At 35.4% G+C, this 25,132-nt stretch overlaps 1 protein-coding gene across 2 annotated transcripts in view; it reads right to left on the bottom strand.

Moving 5' to 3' along the window:
• The window catches only part of ZNF385D (zinc finger protein 385D), a 421,801-nt gene that overhangs the window by 314,611 nt on the left and 82,058 nt on the right, over positions 1 to 25,132 (bottom strand). For both annotated transcript variants that reach the window (XM_017732125.1, XM_017732126.1), the window contains exon 2: positions 21,691 to 21,969. In XM_017732125.1, coding sequence (XP_017587614.1) covers positions 21,691 to 21,964 — 274 coding nt within the window. In that variant the 5' untranslated portion in view covers positions 21,965 to 21,969. The remainder of the gene's footprint in view (positions 1 to 21,690; positions 21,970 to 25,132) is intronic.

Below are 25,132 nucleotides of genomic sequence, written 5' to 3'. Positions count from 1 at the left end.
TGAGAAAGGAACCAGGGGACTTTCCTCAGCTGAAGCAGTACAATACCTATCAGAGTCATGGCTGTAACCTACAAAGCTGGGCTGTAAAACAGCATTCTCTTCTTCCCCATACTCTGCCTGGAGTGCTGCCATTTAAACCTGCTACTTACCAGAATGCACAGCCAGAAGAATAATTTTGGAACTCACAGACCTACCACAGAAATGTCCTGTTTTTTGCATTTGTAAAGCCACATCCCTAACACTGACTTAAATTAATCTTACCCAATCAGCACGCTGAAGGTAGTAGAAGAAAAATCTATGTTCTGGTCTCAAAACAGAATCTCCATTTAAAGCATCATATGCTCCAAAGAGAGTTTGTCTCTCTTTAGAGAGGATATGATGTTTACCTTAGATTACAGTCTAGAAGACAAACAGTCCTGCTGTAAAGCCTGTTTGTAAAGTGATCTCCCCACATTTCTTGCCTTTCCAGAAGACTTTACAAAGCAGTGAACTATTTAGAAATTCCTAATGCCAAAAGAAAAATACTATAACATCAAATAACCTGTAAACAATAGCTTGACAAAGTGTGAGACACAAAGGAAGAAGGATCAATATAACCCTATTGGCAGAAATGCCAAACCTCCTTACAGAGACAAGAAACAATGTATTTCAATTTATTTCCTAATACTAAGTCCTTTAATTGCCATCAATTTAGTTTGTAACATCAAGAACTAATTTAGCTGGCATAATCATCACTAAATGATGAAGGTTTTTAATTGAAAATTTTTTATTATTCCTCACCACAATATATATGGGAAACAGATTGATTAAACTATCTAAAAATATTATAGGAAAAAAAAGAATAAAAAATATCTTTGTCACTTGCTCAAAATGGTAACTTGTGCATCTACTAGAGCATGGGAATCCTGTTTCAGTCAAACAAGAGGAATGACTGTTGTGGAAGAAAAGTTGCTGCTGAAAAGATTTAAACTTCCAGAGACTTCTCCTTTTCTTATATACTGTTGTTCTGAAGACTACAACAAAACCTATTTTTTCCTCCTGGGGACTCCTACCTCTAGTTAAAAGAGGCAAATTTGACATTACTGTACCACAAATGTCTAAAAAATCAGTCACTTCAAAGAAAATTATCAAAAGTCATTCTAGAACACAAAAACGAGCAAATATATTCTATTGTTCCCAACATAAGTAGCACCATTATTTTCAGTCAACTGTTTTTAAAATGGTCACTGATTTTTCCTGCATACCCCAATTTTTAACAACATTAACTGAAGGTATTTCATGCAGAGTAGAAGTATTTTGCACATCAGGCAAAATATTTCTCCATGGATGTGTAAATGCAGCAATAACCTCTAATCATTAAAACCTATATACCTCTTAAGTTTGTATAAGCTTTTAATTAATTAGAAAGTATTTCTATTACCTAGATATACACATCACACATCAAACAGTAATCAAGGAGAAAGCACACTATGTGACTTGTTGAGGAAGTTGTTAAAACACAAGAGTATTTTTAAATCTCCCAATAAATATAGGCTGAGTATAACTTTTACAGTAAATAATTTCTATTATTTGCCAGAAGAGCACACATACATATAATTAAAATAGAGGGCTTTTATAGTAACACTCAAACTTCTGATAAGCTCTTGACAGAAATACCACTAAAATAAACTGTGTTGATTTTAAATTCCTAACATGGAATGTACACTAAGTACTTTCTTTTAAAATTCAAATACTTCACTGGACATTTGCAAAGGACTTTCTTTTAATTTTATGACTGACATTTTCTGATAGTCAAATATTACCTGAAACAAGCAAAAAAGGAAATGGTACTGTAAAATTAGATAGAAAGGAAGTAAATAAAAGAGTTCTGCTCAAACAGCTGTTACCAAAAGCTTGTGGAAATACACACACTGAAAAGTTATATTAATAGCAGCTGCAGATGGTTTTAAAATCCATCCATTCATTACAGCTAAATGGGCTATGAAAAACAACAAAGAGGAAAAAGTCACTACAGTGACAGAAGCCTCCATGCAGCAGCAGCAGACCCTCAGAGAACAAAGCTCTGAATGGCTGATGGAAGTGAGTGGAACCATGGCTCACTGGCTTGAGCCTGAGTATTTGACCATGATTTTTTGGCATGTACAATTTGCCTCACATGAGTTCATCTATGTTTCAGAGGAGTAAAATGATTTATGAATATGCCTGGTATTGAAAACTTGTGCAGCTTCCAGTTCATAACCCTATCTTTACATCTCATAAACTGAGCATTATAAGAAATAATGTAGCTACAAATTTCCATTCCTGTTCTCTGTGGAACTACTTGTAATTTTATCCTTATCACAATGTACATAACATAAAATAACATTTATGCTGTAAGTTATTCTGATGTCCTAAGAGGATTAAAATGTTTAATTTTTACCACATAAAAAAAATTCGTCAACTATAGTTTGGGTTTGTCCAGTTTGGGATTGGAAGAGGTACATGTGCTTGTTTTGTTGGTTGTTTACTAGGGGGGTTGTGGTCTGGGGTTTTTTTTGTTTGGTTTTTTGTTGTTGTTGTTGTCATTGTTTTAGGAATAAGAAAATCCTCAAACTAAAATTCACAGAAAAATTAGCTTAAGCAGACATGAAGGTATTCTCACAAACCATTCCTGTGTCAAGGTTTGGGGAAAGAAACATAGCTGACTATCATTTGCAATCCTAGAAACATAACAATATAACCACAGTTCTCTTCAGAATTTTATGACAGCAGATCTGCTAAGAAGACAAAGTTTAATATATATTACAAGCCAAGAGTCAGAAATTATTACCACACAAAACTTAATAAAGACTAAAAGTCCTTGAACAAAACCAAGCTTTACACTACTGCTTTTCAAAAGACTTAATTAAATATATAATGGATTCTCATCAGGGAGCTGTGGATAAAAAAAGAGAAGTACCACAGTTTTTGATGAAAATACCTTGACTGGTAAAGTGAATTACCTGTCAGATTTGGAGTGTAAATGTCAGAGAGGCAAGCTGTGACAACTGAAACCTGAATCATATATCCTTCACTCAAGTTCTGGTTGCCAGAAACTCATTGCAAGATTTTGAGCTACTCAGGACACATGAATGTTTTATATTCCACACCTGCATTTGGGCTGGCTGAGAAATTTTGTTTCATTACTAATTTCCCCATTGGTATTACAAGTAGGTGAAAATGCCTGCTGGACTATCAGATAATTTGCCAGATGAGAGGCTGATACAAACTACTTCTTACAGCAGCAAACTGAGTACCTGCAGTCCTTACTGCCACAGTGCTCTCCCATGAAAGCAGATGAATAAACGGTTCATAAGTAAACAACTTAAAATGTACTAAAGTTTTTAAGTGATTTCACTGTAATAATTAGTGTATTAGAAATGTCAAGGCAGCCATAAATTCATGATAATTAGCCATCAAAACCAGCCTAATTTAAATGCAGTTATTAAATGTTGGGAAAATTAATTAAGCTTAAATGCTAAATATTAAAACCTAAATCTCTAAACGAGAAACAGAAATTTATGTTCCACTCTGCAAGCTTTGCAACAAGAGAGACAGAAATCAGGTTTTGTGAAGGTTTCAATTCCTGAAGAGCATGGGTCTATCTCACGTCCTTGAATCTACTTTTGAAAAAATAAAATATAAAGGAATGGCTGTAACATCTAGGGTCCTAATATACTAAGACTAAATTCAGTAAGTTGTGAAGAAGAATTATCTGGGCTCTAGTCCACCTGATTTTTAAATGAGCCATTCATCAGTGTAAAACTCTACAACTGCAAGTTAAATGATAGTTTAAACAAGTTTCTTTCACAGACAATTTCTATTTACTGCTGTGGTCAATTCTATTAAGAAATGTTATTGCTAAGAAGCAGACATTTATCAGAAACATGCAGCATTCTACAGCAAACAAGAACTTGATGTGATCGAAAACTCATTGTGTTTGAAAAGAAGCCATTGAACACTTTATGAAAGAGAAAATTTCCAGATTTAGAAAATTCCCACTTCAAAGTTATCCAATTTTTTAAATCACCTTTTTTCAGGTTTTATCTTTATCCCACTTTGAACATTGTTTTTTTACTTTTGTTTTCAGTTTTAGCTAGGAATCTGCAGTGTGAGGACAGGTCGTTGCACAGGCCGATATGTCAGCTTCATGTTTAAATAACCTAAAAAGCATAGTGATCTTAAGCAATACTTTCCTGGTTACAAAAAACACTGTTCATTCTCTTAACGCGGTAAGAAAACAGAGTTAGAGAACCCACAATGTATAAATTTACTGAGGCAGATACATATTTAGAATTGTTGGACAGAGATTTGGTCCCTTAAGAAGGGAAAATAAATACATAAATAAAAAGCAAGTTTCAGACCCATTGCTATCCTTTTCCTGGCACCAGAGTGTTTTAAGTAAATTTGCTCAGGCAATCATTTACTGAGTAGCTGGATAACACTTCATTAGACCATATTATCATCTGTTCTTTAGGTTATGCATATCAGTGAATTAAGAAGTCCAGCCTCAAGCTGGTACAAGACAGCAGTCCTTTCCAATGCCCTTTTCACACTCTTGTGAGAGGCCAAGATACTGGCGCAAGTCTATTGCTTCCCTCCAAATCTGTCTTTGGTCGGAGCTCTTCATCTGAAAGGGGTAAGCAGCATCTCACAAGATCTGACCGGAAATGTTTTCCTAATCTCCATCTATCCAGAAGGTTACTCATGCTATGACTGATGATTTGAGTTAGACTTTTCCAGCACCAGGAAAGAGGGTCTAACCAAATTTGGCAAGAATTTAATAGCATTGCAGTTTAATTAGCCTATTTATTTTCACTGATAGCTCCACATGAGACCAGAACACGCAATTAAGAAAGATACACAAAAATCTTCTATCAAATGATTTATTATCACTCTCTAATGAGAATATCTTCAAAGGTAACATTTCAAAAGTTAAGCACATTTACCAGAAAATAATAACCACTCCTCCAAATCTTTATACAAATAGTACTGAAAGTATAGCTAATATTATAAGCAGGAAAGAAGAAATGCATTTTGTTGTTATTGACCAAAAGCTATTTAGATGTTTTTGATAAAACAGCATGTTTATAATACCAAAACACCAGAGCAAGCTGGTTCAGTGAAGGTCAGAAAATACACTGCACAAAAAGCGGGATTTGTGCTCTGGAGAAATGCTCACAGAATGGAGACAGAGAAGAGAAATAATGAAGAGAAAATAGGATGGGAAGAAAACAACAGAGTTCTTCTGTTGTTTAAAAGCAAGTTGTTGTGAAGAAAAAAAAACATTGTTTAAAGGATTTATGTTCATGGGTAACGTTTTTCTGGATATATCTTCGTATAGTTTCCAAATTGAGGCTATTTTACATAGGCTGGAAATACAGAATTAAAGGTCTCCTCAGCACATTTTCTTTCAATCCCCCTCACTTTGCCTCCCTTAATATGCTCTGAATAAAACTGAAACGAATTCTTTGATGTGCAGAAGAGAAAATGCCAAAAGGTCAAGAGGCAGCCTCATTGTAACTACTTCAAAGACATTATGTTTCTGTGTTTTCTTTTACAACATAATATTAATTTAATACTACATTTCTCTTACAGAAATGGGCCATTCAGCACAGTGACTGCAAAGCATCTACTAAGTAATGGGAGAACATGCTATTCTGAGTTACTGTGTATTTACAAAACAATGTGAAGCTATGACCATTTACATTCAAGATTCTGGACTACAAATTCTGTAAGGAATATGAAAAAAAAGTGCTGACAGTATTTGACAAAAATCCAGGATATGTTTCAAATCCTCACACCCCATTCAGCAGATAAATTCAACTATGCTCCATTATAAGCTTGAAAATCTGATACACTGGTGTTCTCTATAAAGACAGAATAAATAAATCCTTTATTGTGGATCTTTCCTGCCCTTCCTTCGCCCCCAAATAATTGCTTTCTTTAATGCTCTCTTCACCAAAAATAAATAGAGACTCAGTTTAAGATGAAATAGAAACTGAACATGGCTTGAATCTCTTTCCCCCCCACCAGTTCATCCAGAGTTCCTTTGATAGAGCCCATTAGCAGTGCATGAAAGCAGATAGCTCAAAGCCCACATAGTTATTCCTGGATTTAAATACAGATTGGAAATGAATGTCCTGTGGATAAATGTCTGTGAAAAACACAGAGGAGAATAAGTGCTTGGGAGATTAAGAGATTTACTGTAACCTCTGTGAAAGCTGAACACTTAAAGGGCAGGAATTCTTCATTTTTCAATCAGCACATTTAAAGGGGCAGAGATTCATACATTATCTCAGCAACTAATTAAAACGTTCTGTATGTGTGTGCACATGTGCATGCATATACATATTTTTATAGATCAGCAGATGTATATTACTAACAGATTATGGGACTATTCTGGTCAGCAACATTAATGTAAATGTTAGATTCTTAATTTGTTTAAATGGCACTTTGGCTAGTTCATAAAATCATTTCATTTGGTAAAGACCTTTAAGATCATCGAGTCCAACAATTCTCTGTAATGCTCAAGATCTTTGGCTGAACTGAAGGCATATAATTCCTTCTTATTACTAGAACAATACATCCTCAGAAAAAAAAACTTCAGATAGAACTTGGCTTTACAATTCTCCCCTTTTTATGCTTGCTTCATCATTTTTACTACCTATTACTCATGGAAAACCTAAAGGTAGATATGCTGAGGAACTGCTGTGACAAACCTGCCAGATGGTATTGCCATTATCTTGCCCTATTCTTCCCTTTAAAGCGGGAAAATTGAAAGAACACAGAAGTTCAAGTGACCAAACAACAAAAATTTGCTTCACATCAAAGCTTAAATATAATAGTCACATGCCTGAAGATCCTGCTCTCCAAATAAGATGAGGCCAGGCACGGACAACAGCATATACTGAATCCATAAATTGAGTGATTAATCCTGGTCATGCTTTGCTGTTTCTGAAATTATGAACATTCAGGAACCGAATACACAAAAAAAAAAACCTCTCAAGTGGAAATGTGACTGCTGAATATTGCTTACTCTCCTATTTACTTGAGTGCTATGCATCAGAAAGGGTATCCAGATCTAGGAGACTCTCAACATTCTCTATGACCAGAGTCACCAGCTTGCCTACCCTTCATCTGTCCCTGTCCTACATTGCTCCCTTTCAAACCATAGCCAAGGGCAATATTCTCATAAATATCTTTGATACAGCAAATCCCTAAGGATTCTAGCAGTGGGATTCATGTGAAAAATAAACACAATCACATTCTTACGCATCTGATCTCACCTCCCAAAGGCATTTAAAAAATCACAGATCAAGCCCCCCAGCATTCACGCAGAAAAAACCCTTCCAGAATTTGCCAGCAGCAGATTCAAACACCAATGCACTGCCAGGTAAATTAAATACCCACCAGGGTTTTTTTTACTAATTGCAAAAAGCCAAGGATGTTAAAATTTACTATACGTGTGGGAATATTAGGTCTTGTATGTTAACAACTGCTGAACAATAAAAACCAGTTACCTTGATCTTCACAAAGAAGAAAAGGTAAAAAAAAAAAATACTGTAAACATCATGAAAATATAGCTGCCAACACTTGCAGTATTCATACAAGGAGTTTGTAATGAAGCTGAAAGGGAGCTTCTGAGGGAATTATTTCTTTGCAATTTAATTTGATAGAAAGGTATGTCTGAATGCCCAGGTTCACCACCAAAGACAAGCAAAGAGGAAAAATGGCTGCATATTACAAGGTGAATTTAGACCAAAAAAACCCAAAGCAATAAACCTTAATTTTAATTTTTGATGCTACCAGTATCTTGTGCTACTCATAGTATTATTCTGGGGCCTTCACATTCCTTCTGCCTTACATAGTGATAAGGGTAACAGAATCCCCATCCCGAGGACTGCCAACATAGCAATATAATATTACCATATGGTATTAAAAAATTCCACACACATCATGATCTAATTAAACTAGCAATAGAAGAACAACTGATGATACTGCAACAGAACAAATACGCTAAGGGTTTTCTTAAACTCTAAGAGATTTTTTCTTCTAGTAAATTATACAAAGGGTTAGGTATGTTTTGTATTTCTATGAGAAAAATTCCAAGGCTCACCCAAGGCTTTCTATGCGAGGAGATCTGGATTCCTCAGATCAAATGTGTGATTCATTGCTCACTACTTAAGTGTTAAAAAAATACATTAAATAAATTGGGATAACTCTTCCTTCTGCTGAGTCAAGCAGGAAGGTGGTTTTTGCATTGTATCATCTAGCTAGTACTTATATGGGGTAGAAAATACAACACAGAAGTCTCATTTCTTGAAACATAGTTCCAGTTATTAAGAACTTTTTTTTCTTTTTTAACTTGTGTAGCATAGAAGCACTATTTTTAAAGTCTGGATTAAAAACAAAAGCAGAAAAATAAAGTATCATTGGATCCAAAAAGTTGAGAAATGCCACAGTTGAACTTTGAAGTCTTTAACCTGCTCAAAATCAAGCAGTCCTCAGATAAGTATTTCACTGAAGCTTTCCTCAGGTAAGGACTACGAATTCTTTTCCCAGGGTTCCTTAAAGAAGACGGAGGAAGAAATGAGAGAGTTGCAGATCTGGGGAGAGTATTGGGTTTGTGCATACGTCTTTGTCAGCTTTCAATGAAAGAACATTCCAACTTCTGCTGGGTAATTTACACCAACCTGCCAGCGTCTGGCAGAAGGAGCCCACCATCTGAGTAGGAAATGTATGCACTAGGCACTCAAATTAATGTGACATATGAATTCTATGGAAATTTATGCTAATTTCCTTAATGGTTTCAAGATGGTCAGGAAACAAAATATATTCTACGTTTTGTCAGGTTTTCAATTACTTGAATATGCAAGACAAACAGTTCCCTCCCCTATTCCTCAGTCATCCCCACAGTTATTCATTTACTCATTGCAATAATTTCCTGTATTTGTTTCTACCTCTGCAAGTTAATCCCATCCTATAAAAATGAATTTTCATGACTGATTTTCCCACCAGATCAGAAAAAAGCACTGACCAAGCCCCATCCAAATCCGACTATCCCCTCATTAGCCAGTCTCCTCCTGTTGCAGCACTGATCCCCTTTCATTCTGCATAAATATAAGTTTGTTAAGGGGTTTGTGCCACTGCTCACAGGGTGTTGTGAAGGGCATTTTACTACCAAAGAGAGCACTTCTCCACAGGAGCCAAGGCCTTCTAAAGTTTTCCATGAGATTAAACAGTACGAGCCTAACCTCACATATTGTTACAGCAAAATGGTCAAGTAGGAAGCTGCTGTTGGCCAGAATACTGCCCTTGGTATGGATAATATGCTGTCTTTTCCATAGGGCTTCTTTGGGTGTTTTTCAGCCTTACAAAATATCAAGAGAAAAGGAGACTTAGGCTCGTTTTGTACACAAAATAAACAAACTGAGCATTTTTCAAAATCCTGCTGTGCTTTGTGTATATACTTCTGTCTGCATTGGTTTCAAGAACATTGTGAAATGCTTTATTATCAAAGGAATATAAAGGATGAAGCAGATATCATTTATTTTCATCCCCTCCTTGTCTTTCTGAAGAAACTGTTGTATTAACTCACCAGCCCTGCCATTTCGTGTTTGCACAAGCTGCTTCAGCCAGCACATTTGAATGTAACATCTATAGCAGGTGAACTGTGGAGCATGGAGAGTTCTGTCAGAACACATTAACCAAAATCCTTTGGATATCCACAAACAGTAAGTCAGGGTGACAAGTCTCTTTCTCGGTAACTTTGGGGATCAGATAAGGTTGAACACTCAAGCTTTCCGTGATGACACTTCATAAAATATCCACCGTTAGTTAGCAAAAGAAGAAAGCAATATTCTGAAGATCATTCTCCAATAAATTAAACAAGAGTGGCTACAGAGAGAAATACAAGTCTTCACTAGAATACAGCAGGGATATCTTAATAGCACTGCATAGTAACTATACCTCTCCGTATTCCCAGGGGAAAAAAAAGTCTTGCATATAGATATGATGTTTCATTAACCCTATAAACAACTAACATAAGTCTAGAGATCTGTCAGAAGTAATAATGCCTATTCTTGCTAAGTGTTGATTTATATTAGTTGTATCATAATATGAGTACTAATATGTGAGGAGCTTTCTTGAGTTTATTGAATAAAAGAATATAAATATTTAAGAAAGGAAAAAACCTTACATCACACAGTGTAAGAGCAGGTTTTCTGGACTATAAAATTTGCATATGTCTAAAAATTAATAAAAACTGAGTTAGAAGAAATGTAATTCATCTTTCTGGAACCATTTGAAAAACTCTATTCCTCCTGAGGTTCATTTGAAATCATCACAAATATGATTTCTGATTTGACAAAATAAACACATACTATTTGGAAAATTCCTTTAAATAATAAATTACTTCAACACTTCAGAAAAAAAAAATAAAACAATCAACAATCAAAAACCCCCACAAAACAACCAAACAAAAAAACCACCAGTGACTACACTTTTCAAAGACTAAAAACTAACTGCTGACTACCATACAGGACTCTGGGCTAAGCAGCAGATGGTGCACAAAGGCTCTTCCTGTAAAGCATAGCACTGGAATTTTCTGCCATACTAGCCAAGAACTAACAAATTCCTATGCAGACTAAGAATAAAGTGGGCTTTGTGTAAATATGTGTGTGTATGAATATATAATCACTGTACTCAGAAGCACACATATTCAAAATTAGCCTGACCCTCTAGTACTCTCATTAATGTGGTCAATGGATTTTGTAGGATGGGCTGTATGCAATATCAAAGGAAAAACAAAAAAAGCAGATTATTTCCCTTACAAAAAATTTTGCAGGCATATAACAGATTAAACTAACCTACATTACAAAATTTAGCCTGCACCAAAAGAAAATTAAATTTATAACATACATACAGCCCTACAGAGATAAAATTAAGAGTCAATCTGTTGAAATAAACTCTTCTGGCTTGCAAAAAAATTAAAGTATTGGTAAAACTAAAATGTTTCTTTCTTGAATCGTACTGAAACTTCTATGACAGCTATAAGGTAATTTAGTTGTTCTTTCTTTAACTGCAACATTATTTGTTTCCACAATCTTTTAATTTGGAGTGCTTCTAAGACCAGAGAAGCTTGCCACTGTTCTTGAAAGAATTTATTTCACAAAAAGTCTTTAAATGCCAACACTGTAATTCTGAATATATATTTCTTAAAGCTTGACAGTTCTGGGATCTTTTCTTTGACTTTCTCAAGCATATTTCATCTGTTTGTGACAAGGGTCACTGGCATCAAAAGAGTCAGTGATAGAATCAAATACAATACAATAAATTGCTGTGCTTTTTTCTTAAATATTTCAAGATTTTAAAACATGAGGAATACTCTTTTACTGCTGTGTGGTACTTCTGAAACTGTATTACACTGATGATTCTAAATAGAAAATTGTGTTTCCCTAAACATACAAAAATTAGTTTTCAATTAATAATAATTTAATTTCATGATGGGATATGATTGGTCAGAAAATAAAACACCACACAAAAATAAAAAACCCACAAACAAATTCAATATCAATTACTGGATAATTTTTTTAAGGAGCTGTTTGATCAGTCCAATGTTTACATGACAAAGTCTACTGTTGAAATCTTCAATGGTTCAGATTAAAAGCCAATTTACTTAAATAAAAAGAAATTTTGAATGATTATTAATATCAGCCTGCTATGAAGATCCCATCTGTCTTAAAACATAACTGTAAACATGGTATCTGATGTTCTTTACTGCATCCTGCAGCATCTATTCTTCTCTTTGTCACTGCTAATGACAGAAATAAAGGTCTAAAACCAAGATCCACACAGCTTTGTTCCTACATTTCTTCTTTTAGAGGACAAGAATTTTATTTTTATAATCTTTAACTAGACAGACTGTAACATGGATGAACAGCAGTTCTGAGTATATGCTACAGGCAATTTGATGAAAAAAATAAAGGTAGAAAAAAGGCTTCAACAGCTCATTTTACATCTCAGAGCCTTTCAAAGAATACAGATTTTACTGTATTTGCCTTGCTTCTGCCAAATACCCTCAGCACCCTGACATTCAGAGTGGAATTTTCTTGGTTATTTTTCCTTTTTAAACATACAGCTATGAAGAAAACTCTGAGCCTTTGGCTATATATATCTTGGTCCTGCCTGATGAAAATCAAGCAAGTAGGCCTCTGAATCTTTAAAACCGAAGTTTTTCCAGTATTTGCTACAGAACCTTAGAAAAATTCATGTGGAAAGGTATCTCTGCAACTTACACAACCTCTTACCCAAAGCAGAAGTAATTTCAAGCTTAGATCAGTTGAGTTCTTAAAATCCCCAGAGAATAATTTCCACATCCTCTCTGGTCAACTCATTTCTGTGCTTACCCACTTTTACAATGAAGTTCTGAATGCTTTTATCCATATACCTAACCAGAACTTTCCTTGCTGCAATTTGTGATGCTCCCCTCTTGCCCTTTCATATACATCATTCTTCTATCTAAAAGCCCCTCGAGGAAGTTGAAGAGTGCAAAAGGATCCCCCACGAGCCCTTCTTTTCTTCACAGTAAATAAAACCAGCCTTGTCAACCTCTCTTTGGTGCTCAGGTAACCTGACCATCCTGGTGATGCTCTTCCACACTCACTCCCTTACAGTAATGTCTCTCTTGTACTGGGGGCCCAAAACTGGGCACAGTACTGTCCAAGTGTGTAGTTCATGAATCCCATTCAATTTTTTGTCCACAAGGGCACCTAGGTCTGTTTTTGGCAAAGCTCCTGTATCAAATGTGAGGAAAATGGAGCTAAGCAGAGTCAGAACTATGGTGATGTAACCACTGGTTTTCTTCAGTTTGATAACCAAATTTAAAAACTCCAACACAATAACAATAATTTAAAAATAAGGTGCAAACCAAAACAATACCCTAGAAAAAACTAGGACATTATCAGAATAGATAAGACTGTGGACCAAGAAAAAACCAAAATTCTATTGTGTTTGCCAAGTGGAAAAAACATCCATTCACAATGCAACTTGTCAAGATTCAAACGTCTATTGAGTTTGAGAACAGGAGTGAAAGTGGAAGGAGGAAATTTTTACTCACTTTCTAACAATATTGCTACTTCTTTTGGGATGGAATGAGAATTAATCAAAGGCAGGAATGGTGTTCTCCTGGCCAAAAAGGGACAGATGAGTTGTTAAGTGTTCCCAAATGGGACAGGTTCAACAGAAGAAAACTCCATTTCTGAATAATCTTTACCAAACTACTAACCAATTGTAGTCAAAATACCAAAGTGAATAATTTTTACACTTCCAGTTTTCCTTTCACTGTACTTCACTATGAAAGAAATTTCTTAAAAATCACAAAATGTATGATCACAAAATTATTCTTCATTAACTTTCTTTTTTCTTCTACAACATTTTAGAATTCAGCACAGAGAAAGACTCTGGGTTTTGGTTCTAATCTAATAGTCATCATGCTGCTAAAGCCCGTAAAAAAGAAATATTCAATATTGCTTTTATAATCAAAAAGCTGTTATATTCTGTATAATAAATTATACACCATCCCCACCAGGGAGGGCCTGCATTTAAAAATATATTATTCTGACAAAGATTCTAGAGAAGTATTTTAAAAATCTGAATTTTTATTATAGAACAAAGTTTTACTAAATAGTAATGCTAACAAAGTATTACCAAAGAGTAAGTGAGCTGCTTTGCTTACAATCAGTGTATCTTTCCAGCCCTCTAATTTCATATTTATGGAAAAACTGGGGGGAAATCTTGATTACGTCTATATACCTATAATGCTGCCTGCATGGGGACTCCAGCCAGGCTAACCTATAAGCAAGAATGTGAGACACAAAGGAAAGACATCATACAGATTAACTCACTCCCACAATAGCAGAACTGTAGATTAGAACTGGTACTTCTTTGATGATTTGTACTGAGCCACCATAGCTATCATTAATTTCCTCAACAGAGCGAGGAACTTGCCTCCTTCTCTTGAAATCAACAGGTTTTGGAACTAATTTCATTGGCACGGGTCTTAAATCTCCTATCTTGAGACATATTTCCACTACTGAGAAATATGTCAGAGCATAAGAAGTTAACTAAAGATTTCAGTGACATGACTATCAGGAAGACAGTGTATTTTGAATCAGAGGAAAAGAAACGTATGAATAAGTAAAAGTCAGCAGTAGTGAAATTTGTCTTACATTTTATATTTGCTACTTTTTTCTTCTACTCAGATATAGCTCAAAAATTCTGCATTAATTCTGTGATATCCTAAAAATTTAAAATTTATGCTACATGAGAGGTACAAAGTTATCATTTTACAGCTTCATTGAGGACTACAGACTTACATTTGAAATAAGAAAATGACTGAATATGGGAAAAACTATCTCTTAGTAAATTAATACCGGGAAATGTTGATAAACTTAGCGCGTTGTCATGACGCATAGAAGATCTGTTGCCTACCAGATGCCAGTGCAGGGGAAAAAAAAATCCCATCATATTAAAAGAAGACAAGTTACTGAGAAGGTCTGGACAGAAGCCATGGTCATCATAATCTATATTGGACCTAGTGATATAAGCAGAACTAAATGGAGAGCCTGCAAAACAGGTTTCAGCAGTTTGGTATCTGTACATACAAGATCAAATGCCAGAGTTCTCAGAAATGAGAATGGTGCCACACTCAGGGAGAAGCAAAGAATGGCAGAGCAACCCCTCATACCGTTCAGAAACAACACAGATGGACATACATTGTTCTCAGAGTAACTGAACTTTATCCAGCTAACTTGGCATTGCTTATCAATGTTCCTGCCACAGCAAAAACATGAAGATATCACCTGCCTAAAATGGTATTACCTTTTAAGTGGAGAGAAAAACTAGTTCAGATAAATAGGTTATATGGCAGGCACTAGCCTCAAAAAAAAAAAAAAAAAACAAAAACAAAAAAGTGATTAGAAAGAGGCTATGTTGATGCTAAGTAGAAGTTCAAAGACAAAGATGACAGCTGTCCCATTTTTTTCAAGTGTATTTTAAACACAAATTTGAGGGCATAAAGGCCAGTTATTTTTCAATATGGAAGAAAGAGTTGCACACCTAGGAGCAACATAAGGGCCTGAAAACAGGAGGTTGTAAATATCTGAAAAGGACAAGCAAACTGTGACAGAACAATATTCGGAACATGCAGAGTAAGATCTGTGAGTATGGAAGAATAAATGTAGCAAGCAGGCACATGGTGGATGAAGATTTTCACCCTCCAATCTGCACATAACATCAGCCTTTGTGAGCTGTTGAGGACACCATCTCCAACTGTCTTCACATAGTTCTCAGAGACCCTATCCAGGTTTGTTAAAAGGCAGCAAAGAAGGACCCACTTCTAAACTTGTTTCAGCTGCCACTGTTGAATTTCTCTTGGACAAACACCCATGTCTTTTAGATGAAGGCAATTTACTAAGCATCTTGCTTCAAGATGGTACCAAAAGGAGGGTACTGTATACAGCTGGGGGTATTAAAAGAGAATCTGTGCAGTCTTATATTCAGGCAGGAAACTGAATTCTTTGTAACTTTTTGACTCTGCAGTTAGAGGCTTGTTTAGACCCTGGGCAGATGTTCTTTATGGTGGAGATTCTCCATATACCTTAAACGGTTGGATTCATAATAAGCTGCTACAGCGTGTTTTATTCATTTGGCACTTAAGATGGTTGAAAAGAAAGGAATTTGCTAGTTGAGACCAGAGCTATACTTCAATGGAAGACATAAGCACATCTTAAGTGCACTTGACGAATAATAAGGAACTTCAAAAATACTTTAAGTATATTTAGACATAAATTTCTACTTATCCCCCAGCTTCTGAAGAATTATCCATATTTAAAAAGCACAGTTCTATAGGCTCCCATACTTTTTAAACATCCTGTCATGCTATTCAGTGGACCAATTGCCAGAAATACCACATGAAAAACTGTTTAACTTCTATAGATTTCTCCCCTCCAAATCCAAGAGAATGTTTTGGAAATTGCTAAAATATATTTTATCTATGTGACTGCATGCCATTATTGAAATTATTCCAAGTGCACTCCATAAACTTTCCTCACAGCCTTCCCACAACTTGTTGCAATGCCAAGTTTTACCTGTGACTGATCTGTATTAAAATTTACCAACGTCCATTTGCATTTATTTGTAATAGCAGACAGCTAACTACAGCAAGTCCACATGGATATTTGCATACATGTAAAGAGTTTGTCCACATTTACCATCCATTCATCCTTTTTGTATACTCACAAAGCCAAGTAGATCCCATGATGCTTATTAGAGGAAATATCAACATTGTGCATGTGGCTAGTGTGAGCTGGCTCTTAAGGTTCTCTCACTCACCTTGCGATAAAACTTTGTGGTGAGCTGTGGATGTCCTATATGGTGATATTACCTTTCTGAATAAGATAAAAAAGATTCTGCAAACACAAGTGGTGCTTTAAAAGCATACCTTGCTTGCAAAAGTGCTCTTGAAAGCAAAGACTGCTAATAGTCCACTAACTGAAATAGGAGCATGATGGAAACAGACAAGCACTTTGAAATAAGGAGGAAGATTTACATCTGGAAGCAATGGAAGTGACACACTGCCCTTAGCCAGTCCTACTTGTTCAGAAATCTCCAGCTTTGACATTTGGAAGGTATTACAAATACCCAGAAGGAACCTGCTGTGATGGTTTACAAGATACTGGCATCTATGACCGACAAACTAGAAGCTTAAAACCAGAGGAAAATACATATTGGATTTACTGTTAACTGGCCAAGAAGCTCTGCATCAGAATATGACATTAAAAAAAAAGTTTGCTAGCAATGTGACTTCCAGGGACATCTCAAGCTGATCTGACAATTCTTACTTGTCTGGAAATTAATAGAAAATCACCTGATCTGAAGGAAAACATACTTTACTTGAAGATTTCCTCTTTTCTCCAATGTCCCATCCAATCCTATTCCTCTGAAAGGAGGGTTAACACAATGAGAAGAGCAGATAACACCACTTCCCTGAAAGCCCTAACTTGGTGGTTGACCACGTAAAAGCAAGAATGTGTCTACCCCAAAGCCATCAGTTTTCATGATCACGAAACATGACAGCAGAGGTGTAAAATGCAACAGCAGCACAGAGACGGAAGATAAACAGCAACACAAAAGCGCAAGGAAGGAAACTCTGCAGTTTGGATAAATCACCTGGATTTCCTACCTGCAGACTAGTAAAAATTCAGGATTTAGATGTAAAAGAGAAGTTGTAAAAGATTAAACATTTTCTCTTACCAGTGTGCAAAAAAATTACTGCATAGATTTAAGGAAATTGCCATCTCAAGAGCTGTTGTAGGAAACTACATTCAACTACTGAATGAGGTTGAAAAAGAAGAATAAAATGTGGGAAATAAATGTTCCTTTTTAGTGCATATTTCATAATATGCGTAACATAACCTCAACAATCAAATTGTTATTCAATCTAAAGTAATAATAAGTGTTGAATTAAGGGATTTGCTTTTTGAAATTAGCAAGGGGGAAAAAAAGGATGCTCAATTCTGATACTTTCTGCTCCTTTTTTCCATGTACTCAATGTCCTTGTTGACACTACAATAAAATTTTACTTCAGTGAAATTTCAGTGAAAAAAAAGTAGTTGTATTCAGGTTTAGTTTAAAAGATAGTACATAAAACATACTAAATTGGATAGTCTTTGGTCTGGGTTATGAATTTAGAGAGCTAGATGGATAAACTACCACCAAATGCCTCACTGCCTCCTATGTTTCAAAAGAATAATGGTTCAGAAATCAGTTTTTAAAGTGTAAGGAATTCTATTAATTTTGTGACATTGCTCACCTCCTTTATTATTTTCCCACTTGTTCTCTAATGTATTGTAGGAAGTATTGCAGAGGAAAGCAGTTTTAGGTTTTGTCCTAACCATGCCTCATTCACTCACGATCATTCAGCAATTTACACAAAAGAATGCACAGAAGAAATTCTGGTTTACATAAAATTTTAGAAACATCAGCTTTCTCACTGGTGCTGCTATACATTTGCATCCACAGTTATTTTTCCAGTCTGTCAGTAGGAATGTGAGTTTTGCTCCTGCTGGACAGAATAAACAATGTCCCACAAGAGGTCACCTCTTCCCACAGTGTCCAGGCTGGTTTTATGAGAAGTGGTAGAGTGTCAGCAGACCTGATAGGAACTGCATCTTGCCCTCTTTTAATCCCAAAACATACTCAAAATCTCCACTGACTTTCTTGTCACCTTTCCACTGCAAGCATGAGAGCAGAAAGGCAAAAAAAGCACCAGTAAGAAGAATATTTTATAGGCTATACTGAGGAAAGTGTGAGAAGTCTTTTTAAGAGACGTAAAAGGCAATTATTAGGAGGAAGTTACACAGAAAATTGTGTTGCTCCCAAGCACATACAGTTCAGCAACAGAAGTGCTGATGTCTCACTATGTCCTGTTAAGTCATCACAAACCAATGTACCAAGTAATGACAAAAGAAACATTGGGTTCACATCACTTTTGTGGCTGCACAGTTGGCTGTTCTGAGGTTGTTCTGCCCCAGGAAGGAACCACATGGGTATCACACAGTACAGCTGCCAAGCAGACAGATAGATAAAGCAACTAACAAAACTTTTCGGAGTATAGCTGGTTATTCAAATACAGTCCAGATACCAACAGAGCAGCAAAGAAATACTGCTTTTAACCCCACAGTGCACATTATTTACTGATTATATATTTGCAGATGTTAACAGGCTTTGTGCATAAGCAACTTACCTTATGAAATCAGGCAGAGATCTTCAAACATAGTAAATGTTCTGATATTCACATCCAACAGACAAAAGCTACTTCACACAGCTGGAAGATGATGACTGTAGCATGACAACTCTAATTACACAGCTAATGCAGCTGAACCCTACCTCTGTTCAGCAGTCCATTGCAAATTATTTTGGAACAACACGTGGGCTTTTGTTTCGTATGAATCAATCTTCCATTTCTACATCCCCTCGTGATAAAGAACACACAAACCTATCCTGCTGTGTGGGAATAATTTGGAGATGAAACAAAATGAGAAAACACAACTCCGATATGTTTCCCAACCTTTCCACATATGATAGTTCCAAGTGAGCACCCAACATTGCAAAGGCATATACAACTGAGAGTACAGCTCATGAAACACTGTATTTAGAAATTAAGTTTCCTTGTGCATAGTACAGATACTTCACTCATATGTCATGAGACATAATAAGTAACTATGATGACAAAACCTTAGAAGATAATGCATAAAGCAGAACATTTACATAGTTTTAATTTACAGCAGAATTTAGTCTCTAGAATTATTGTGTCACTAACCTGGACATAAAGCATAGCAGCTGTCTTCTGTGACAATCAGACTTCCACACAAGAAATACCATTCTCTTAAAGTATCCTTCTGACATACATTGAGAAAACAATGCTGTGCATGTTTAACAGTCACACCAATAACCTTCAAAAAGCACCATCTGCATGTACATGATAAACTGCAATGGTCAAGTCATAACATGTTTAGTCATGGTCATATGTCACTTGAGCTTGGTGGGGTGTCACCAACACAACAATAATTTGCTCAAAAAATGCTGCCCATATTTCAGATATACAAGTTATGACAAAACCTATTATTGTGAAAGAACTCTCCTGTTCTGATTTTTATTCGACTTAGAAAAGGCATCTCAAACAGCATCTCTGTTCAAGATGCGGGGAAGATGGTTACTCAAGTATTCAGTTCTAATTCAGTTCTAACTTCTAGAAAGAAATATTTAATACTGGTCTCTCTAATTTATAACATTCAGTTGAAGAGAAATGAACTTGGTGACATGGGAAAAATCCCTTCCTTATACTTTACACTACATTATTCTCTCAGTGGATTGCTACTTTTGACGATATTCAGAGATCTGCCAGATTTGAAAATCCTAAAGTTTCACATAACCCCCCAAAATAAATGCACTTTGAAACAAAGACCTAGATAGTCAATCAGCTATTTTCTCACTACACACAGCTACACGCAACATAGAATACTTTTAAGGAGGAAATAAGAAATACACTGCTATACTGCTAGTTTGAGCCTCTCCAGAATATAAATGTTGAACCGTGATTGAAGCTCTTTGATACTAATTTCAACATTGCTTAATCACTAATTCTTTATTTATCATGGATTAAAGTGGAAAAATGAACTGCAGAAAAAAACTTTCTATCATTAGCAAAATTGTTGTGCTAATAATAACAATAACAATTTCTTCTTAACCAAAGATAGCAATAAATTAGACTGTGCTTATTTGGTTTTATAAAGAATGCATTTGTGGATAACCATATTGCACCTTTAATCAATTAGGAAATCAATCTTTCTTTATGAATTTCCACAGCTCCTACTAATGGTAGTAGCATTTTTTTCTAAGTCTTCTGAACTCTGAACATTGCCAAATGCTGCAGTCCTGCCTGCCACTTAAATAAAAAATTAATTGTATTGATGAATTTTATGGAGGTGTTATTTGTTTTATTGTTGTGTTTTACAGAAATGAGCAACACCTCATACACAGACAAGCACTCACATCCAACATACCTCAGAAACCTATTAATGTTATTCCCCACTCTTAAAGCGGGAACAATGCAGAGACTATTAAAATAATAATATGAAGTTCTATCTAAGGATTATTGTCTTGCCTATCCTTCTGCAGGTGGGGCAGGAAGCAACTCAAGCTACAAAATAGTAAGCAACATGTGTGATCTGGAGAAAGAAAATCTGAAAGTCCTAAGTACATCATATTAACACAATTATTTCTCTGACATGGTGCACAGAAACAGATAGAACAATCCAGTACAACCCTATACATGGTACAGCAAAGTTGAGTACTACCTGTTATGAAATTGAGAAAATTGTAACATGATAATTTTTCTTTTTCTTGTCAGGGGCTATCATTTTCCTCTATTATCTAATCTGCCTTAGTACAAAAAAAAACCACAAATGTGTTTTTCTTTGAGGATCACAATTCACTCTGATTATAAAAGAGTATGTCACGTACTACAAAATGCTCTGCCCAAAACTGTCAATGAAAACAATTAAAGCCAAAATAAGTTTTGTTCCACCTCTGTTTGACTTCAGCCATGACCTTTAAACAAACATATGCTAGCTGTGGTTTGAACCTGGAGTAAGCAAGCTAAAGTGAAATGAGTTTGGGAACGTATTTCTGTGTAATGTACTTGTTTCAATTTATTTCACAACCACCTTACATTCATTAAAAGCAAACACGCCCCTAACAAGGATAACCTTTCTAGTAGACTGTGAAGTACAGAATATCACTGATTATGCTGAAAATCATCAAAATGCAAATGAAAAGAGAAAGAATCTGAATCAACATCATTATGTAAACGAAATATAAAATGAAAACTCTGGTAATAACACAGATGGTATATGTTTAGCTATTTGCCAGATGCTCATGCTAGGGATGACCTCCAGCACTCTGAAGTCACCAAGAGCCTTTGCTTTAACTTCAAAGCATTTGTTGTCTGAATAAAACAAAGTTTAGATTAATATATATCGACAAAATGCACAGTGCTGCAATTCTCAGATCAAAATATGGCAAAGGTTTATATATTATAATGCTTACCATTATCACTTTTGAGACTTCCATTGCTGAGCTGTTTTAACCTCTTCTGATGGGATTTGCCGTTGTAGTGGATTTGTGCCTGAGCAGCAGAGTTTAGCTGAATGTTACAAACATTACACAAAGTGAAATTGGTGTGTTTCTTTTCTCTCTCCTTCTTTTCTTCAGTGCCATCAGGTGCTAATTCTTTCTCACCTTCCTGGTCTGGGAGAGATGTGAAATCTGAATTGTATGACTGGCTATCAACGGGTAAATCGGGGCTCCAGGGCTTCTTCATATTTTCTGAGAAGAAAAAAAACATATGAGAGAAGATTGATGAGAACACAAAATAATACAGACAAAACAGCAACATCTGCAAACCAGTAAAAGGCAGAAAATAATTTTTTGCATTTTATATTTTAACATTGTATTTTGCTTTCATATGCACTCATATATTTTGCTTTCTGTTCAAGATTTTCAGTTCTGCTACGTAACTTGACTAACTCCACAGTCAAGTGCCCAAAGCTGAGCCTGTCAGATGTGGATGCAGCACCTCTGTGATAAATTATCAAAGAAAAGGTAAAAACACTGCAGGAGCTGAGAAAAAAATGTGAGAGAAAACAGCCCTTCAGCCAATGGAAAAAAAGGGGGAGAAGGTATAATGAACAGAAGAAAAAGTACCTGTCTTGTATAGTAGCTCAATAAGCTTAAATGCACAGACCTTACCCTTGAGTTTATTAAACACTTAGCAACTCCAGACATCCTCTCTCCACTTCCTGTGATTGCTTTCAAGCCCAAGTCTAATAACTTCATAACTTTCTCATTTAGAGTAGTTCAAAGACAAATAAACATGTTATTATTTCCTTATCTTAACCACACAGGATTACAATTGAAGGATAGTAAACTTAGATTCAGCTAATATCAAACAGCAACAACTACAGAAATGAGAAGATAATCCCATCTGCAGAACTTCAAGTGAAACCAGTGTAACTGTGAGCTTCCACGATTTAAAAGGGAGCAGAAATGGCACAGGTGAAGAAATGCTCTGAGCACTGCAAACCTAATTTACTATTCAAGGAATGCAAAATGTTATACCAACTTAGCATTTTGATGAGACCTTTACATACCATATAAATCTTTAAAGTGTTTGTTCCCCCAGACTTAGTGAATAAATGAAGGTCTAGACAAAGAATGTAATCTATACTTTGAGTGACAAAATTACTGCAGCCTTAAATACGATGACACTATTTGGTCTCTAATTGACAAATCAATCAACCTAGAGACAAAAAAAGATTATTACAGTGACACAAGAAAATGGGTCTTTAATGGCAGATCCAGAAAAGTTTCAGTGTCTAAATAAACAATCCTAAACAAGCCTCCAGACTTGGGTCTGATTGCAACATAATACTGCAAATCGTTCTTCAGATAGCTTCAGATGTCTTAAATTTCATCAGCTTAACTTTTTGCCAGACCTCCCAAGGATTTAAAGACATTTTTTGTCTTCCAGTCAAATCACAAAGACAAATTTATCTAAAGATGAAAATCTAAAATCTATCTCAAATATTCAAATCAGTTTCAATCTCAGTTTTCAGATTTTCTTGCTATCTAATTAGCATTGTGTTCTTTTATGCTAACTAAACCCCATTTCATTTAAGAAAGTACAGACCCAGGTCTGAGAGGACCTCTGCACTTGCTGTAGATTTTAACCTCACTCAACTAGTTCTGTCATTATTTTATCAGCTGCTGTGTACAGTCAACTCTTATCTAGGATTGTAGCTGTTGAAAGCAAGAGATGAGAAAGAAGGCTAAATATTTCACTCCAAAGCAAAATTACAGAGAGAAAAAACAATCAGCATAAAAGTAGTTACTTATTAAAGCAAGGCTATTATACCAACAGTGATGATAGGAACTTTTACCTACAAATCACAAATGTCCCGAAAGACATTATGAGACTGTAGAATCTTTCAGTAGCAGACCTATAGCATATTTCTCCTAAGGGGAGGAGGAGGTTTCTCTGAGGAAGCAGCATAAACCTATCAACCTCTCAGCCCTTCTGGAGTTTGCTGGAGATACTGTTCGCTTCAAAGATTCATCTGCCTAAAATAATTTTAAATTAGTAAATTCAGTCTTTAATCAAAGCAGTACATAAACATATATACGTAATCTATTGCATTGAAGGTATTCCCCACTAGAGAGCAGTATGAATTTAAAATTACAAGAACAATATATCCCTAGACCTATAGTGCTAGCCATATAGGCATAAGAATACTATAACAAAACAGATTTTTCAACAAAGATATAAAACTTTGTAAGCAGATATAATCTAGTAAATTCAACATTGCACGCTATGTGTACGCATCTCATTCCTTTTGAAATATTTCCACACATAAGCTGGCAGCCTAATAACGTGTATTAGCATGTTAATATATCCTTCTAATATTTCAATCAAAACAGTCTAATCCATGAAAGTCTTATTTTTGGCATATAGAATCTGTCTTGCATTCTAATCTCATTCCAGAAAACAAAATTAGGAAATGCACACTCAATAACGGCACAATAAACTAATAAGGGAAATTCTGCCTTGGGAATAAGTGATTTGGGCATCTACCATGTGCTTCCATTAGAAAAGCATGTGATGTCATTAGAGCTGCAAAATACTTTTGTGTATGTCCACGTTACTCTCAAATCTGGAGGAAGGGCATCATTTATAACTGGAGTTTAGGTAACAACGAGGAAAACAGAAGTTTCAGAAATATATATTACACTACAGTCCATCACCATTTTCTTTACAGATACACAGTGATTTATGAATATATAATGGCACTGCTAGAGGACTAAAGTGAAATATTAAACACCTGTGCAAACCACTTGCTGTAAAGCCAGCATTACTTAGCAGTACTCAGTATGTTGATTGGGCACAAAATGATTCATTAAAAAAAAAAAATCAAAAACAAGAAATTTTTTTTAAAAACAGAAGCAGTTTCTGATTAAAACATTCCGAGTCATTCTTACTCAATATTTCTTAATAGACAAGTAAATAAAGACGGCAAGTGATAAAAAAGAGGGAGATATTTGAGTATAATTTGCTGGCATACTTTTAAAATACAACTTACCACTCCAACTAGCATTTTTAAAGAAATGGGAAAAAAAATACATCAAGTTCATAAATTCGCATAAAGACCCACCAGTGTTTAAACCAACACACATGCAGCCTAATTCATGAAAGCAACAGGACTTCAGCTCATGCTTGCATCGTTGCATACTTCCATCTTCTGGAGTAAAAATGTTTAGGCAGCAATTTTGATTGGTGAGAAAAAGAATGCTTAGCTGGTCCTATTGGAAAATTACATGGAATATGGTTAGAAGAGAACATTATAATCTTAATTTTGAAAGTAATTTTTAATTGTTATCAGTGTCTTATTGGTTTGATAATATGTGGATAGGCTTTAAATGAAAACCCTCTTTC

Source organism: Corvus brachyrhynchos, unplaced genomic scaffold (genome assembly GCF_000691975.1).
Source record: "Corvus brachyrhynchos isolate BGI_N302 unplaced genomic scaffold, ASM69197v1 scaffold53, whole genome shotgun sequence".
In the NCBI taxonomy this organism is placed as follows: domain Eukaryota; kingdom Metazoa; phylum Chordata; class Aves; order Passeriformes; family Corvidae; genus Corvus; species Corvus brachyrhynchos.
This window is presented reverse-complemented; position numbering and strand designations above follow the sequence as displayed.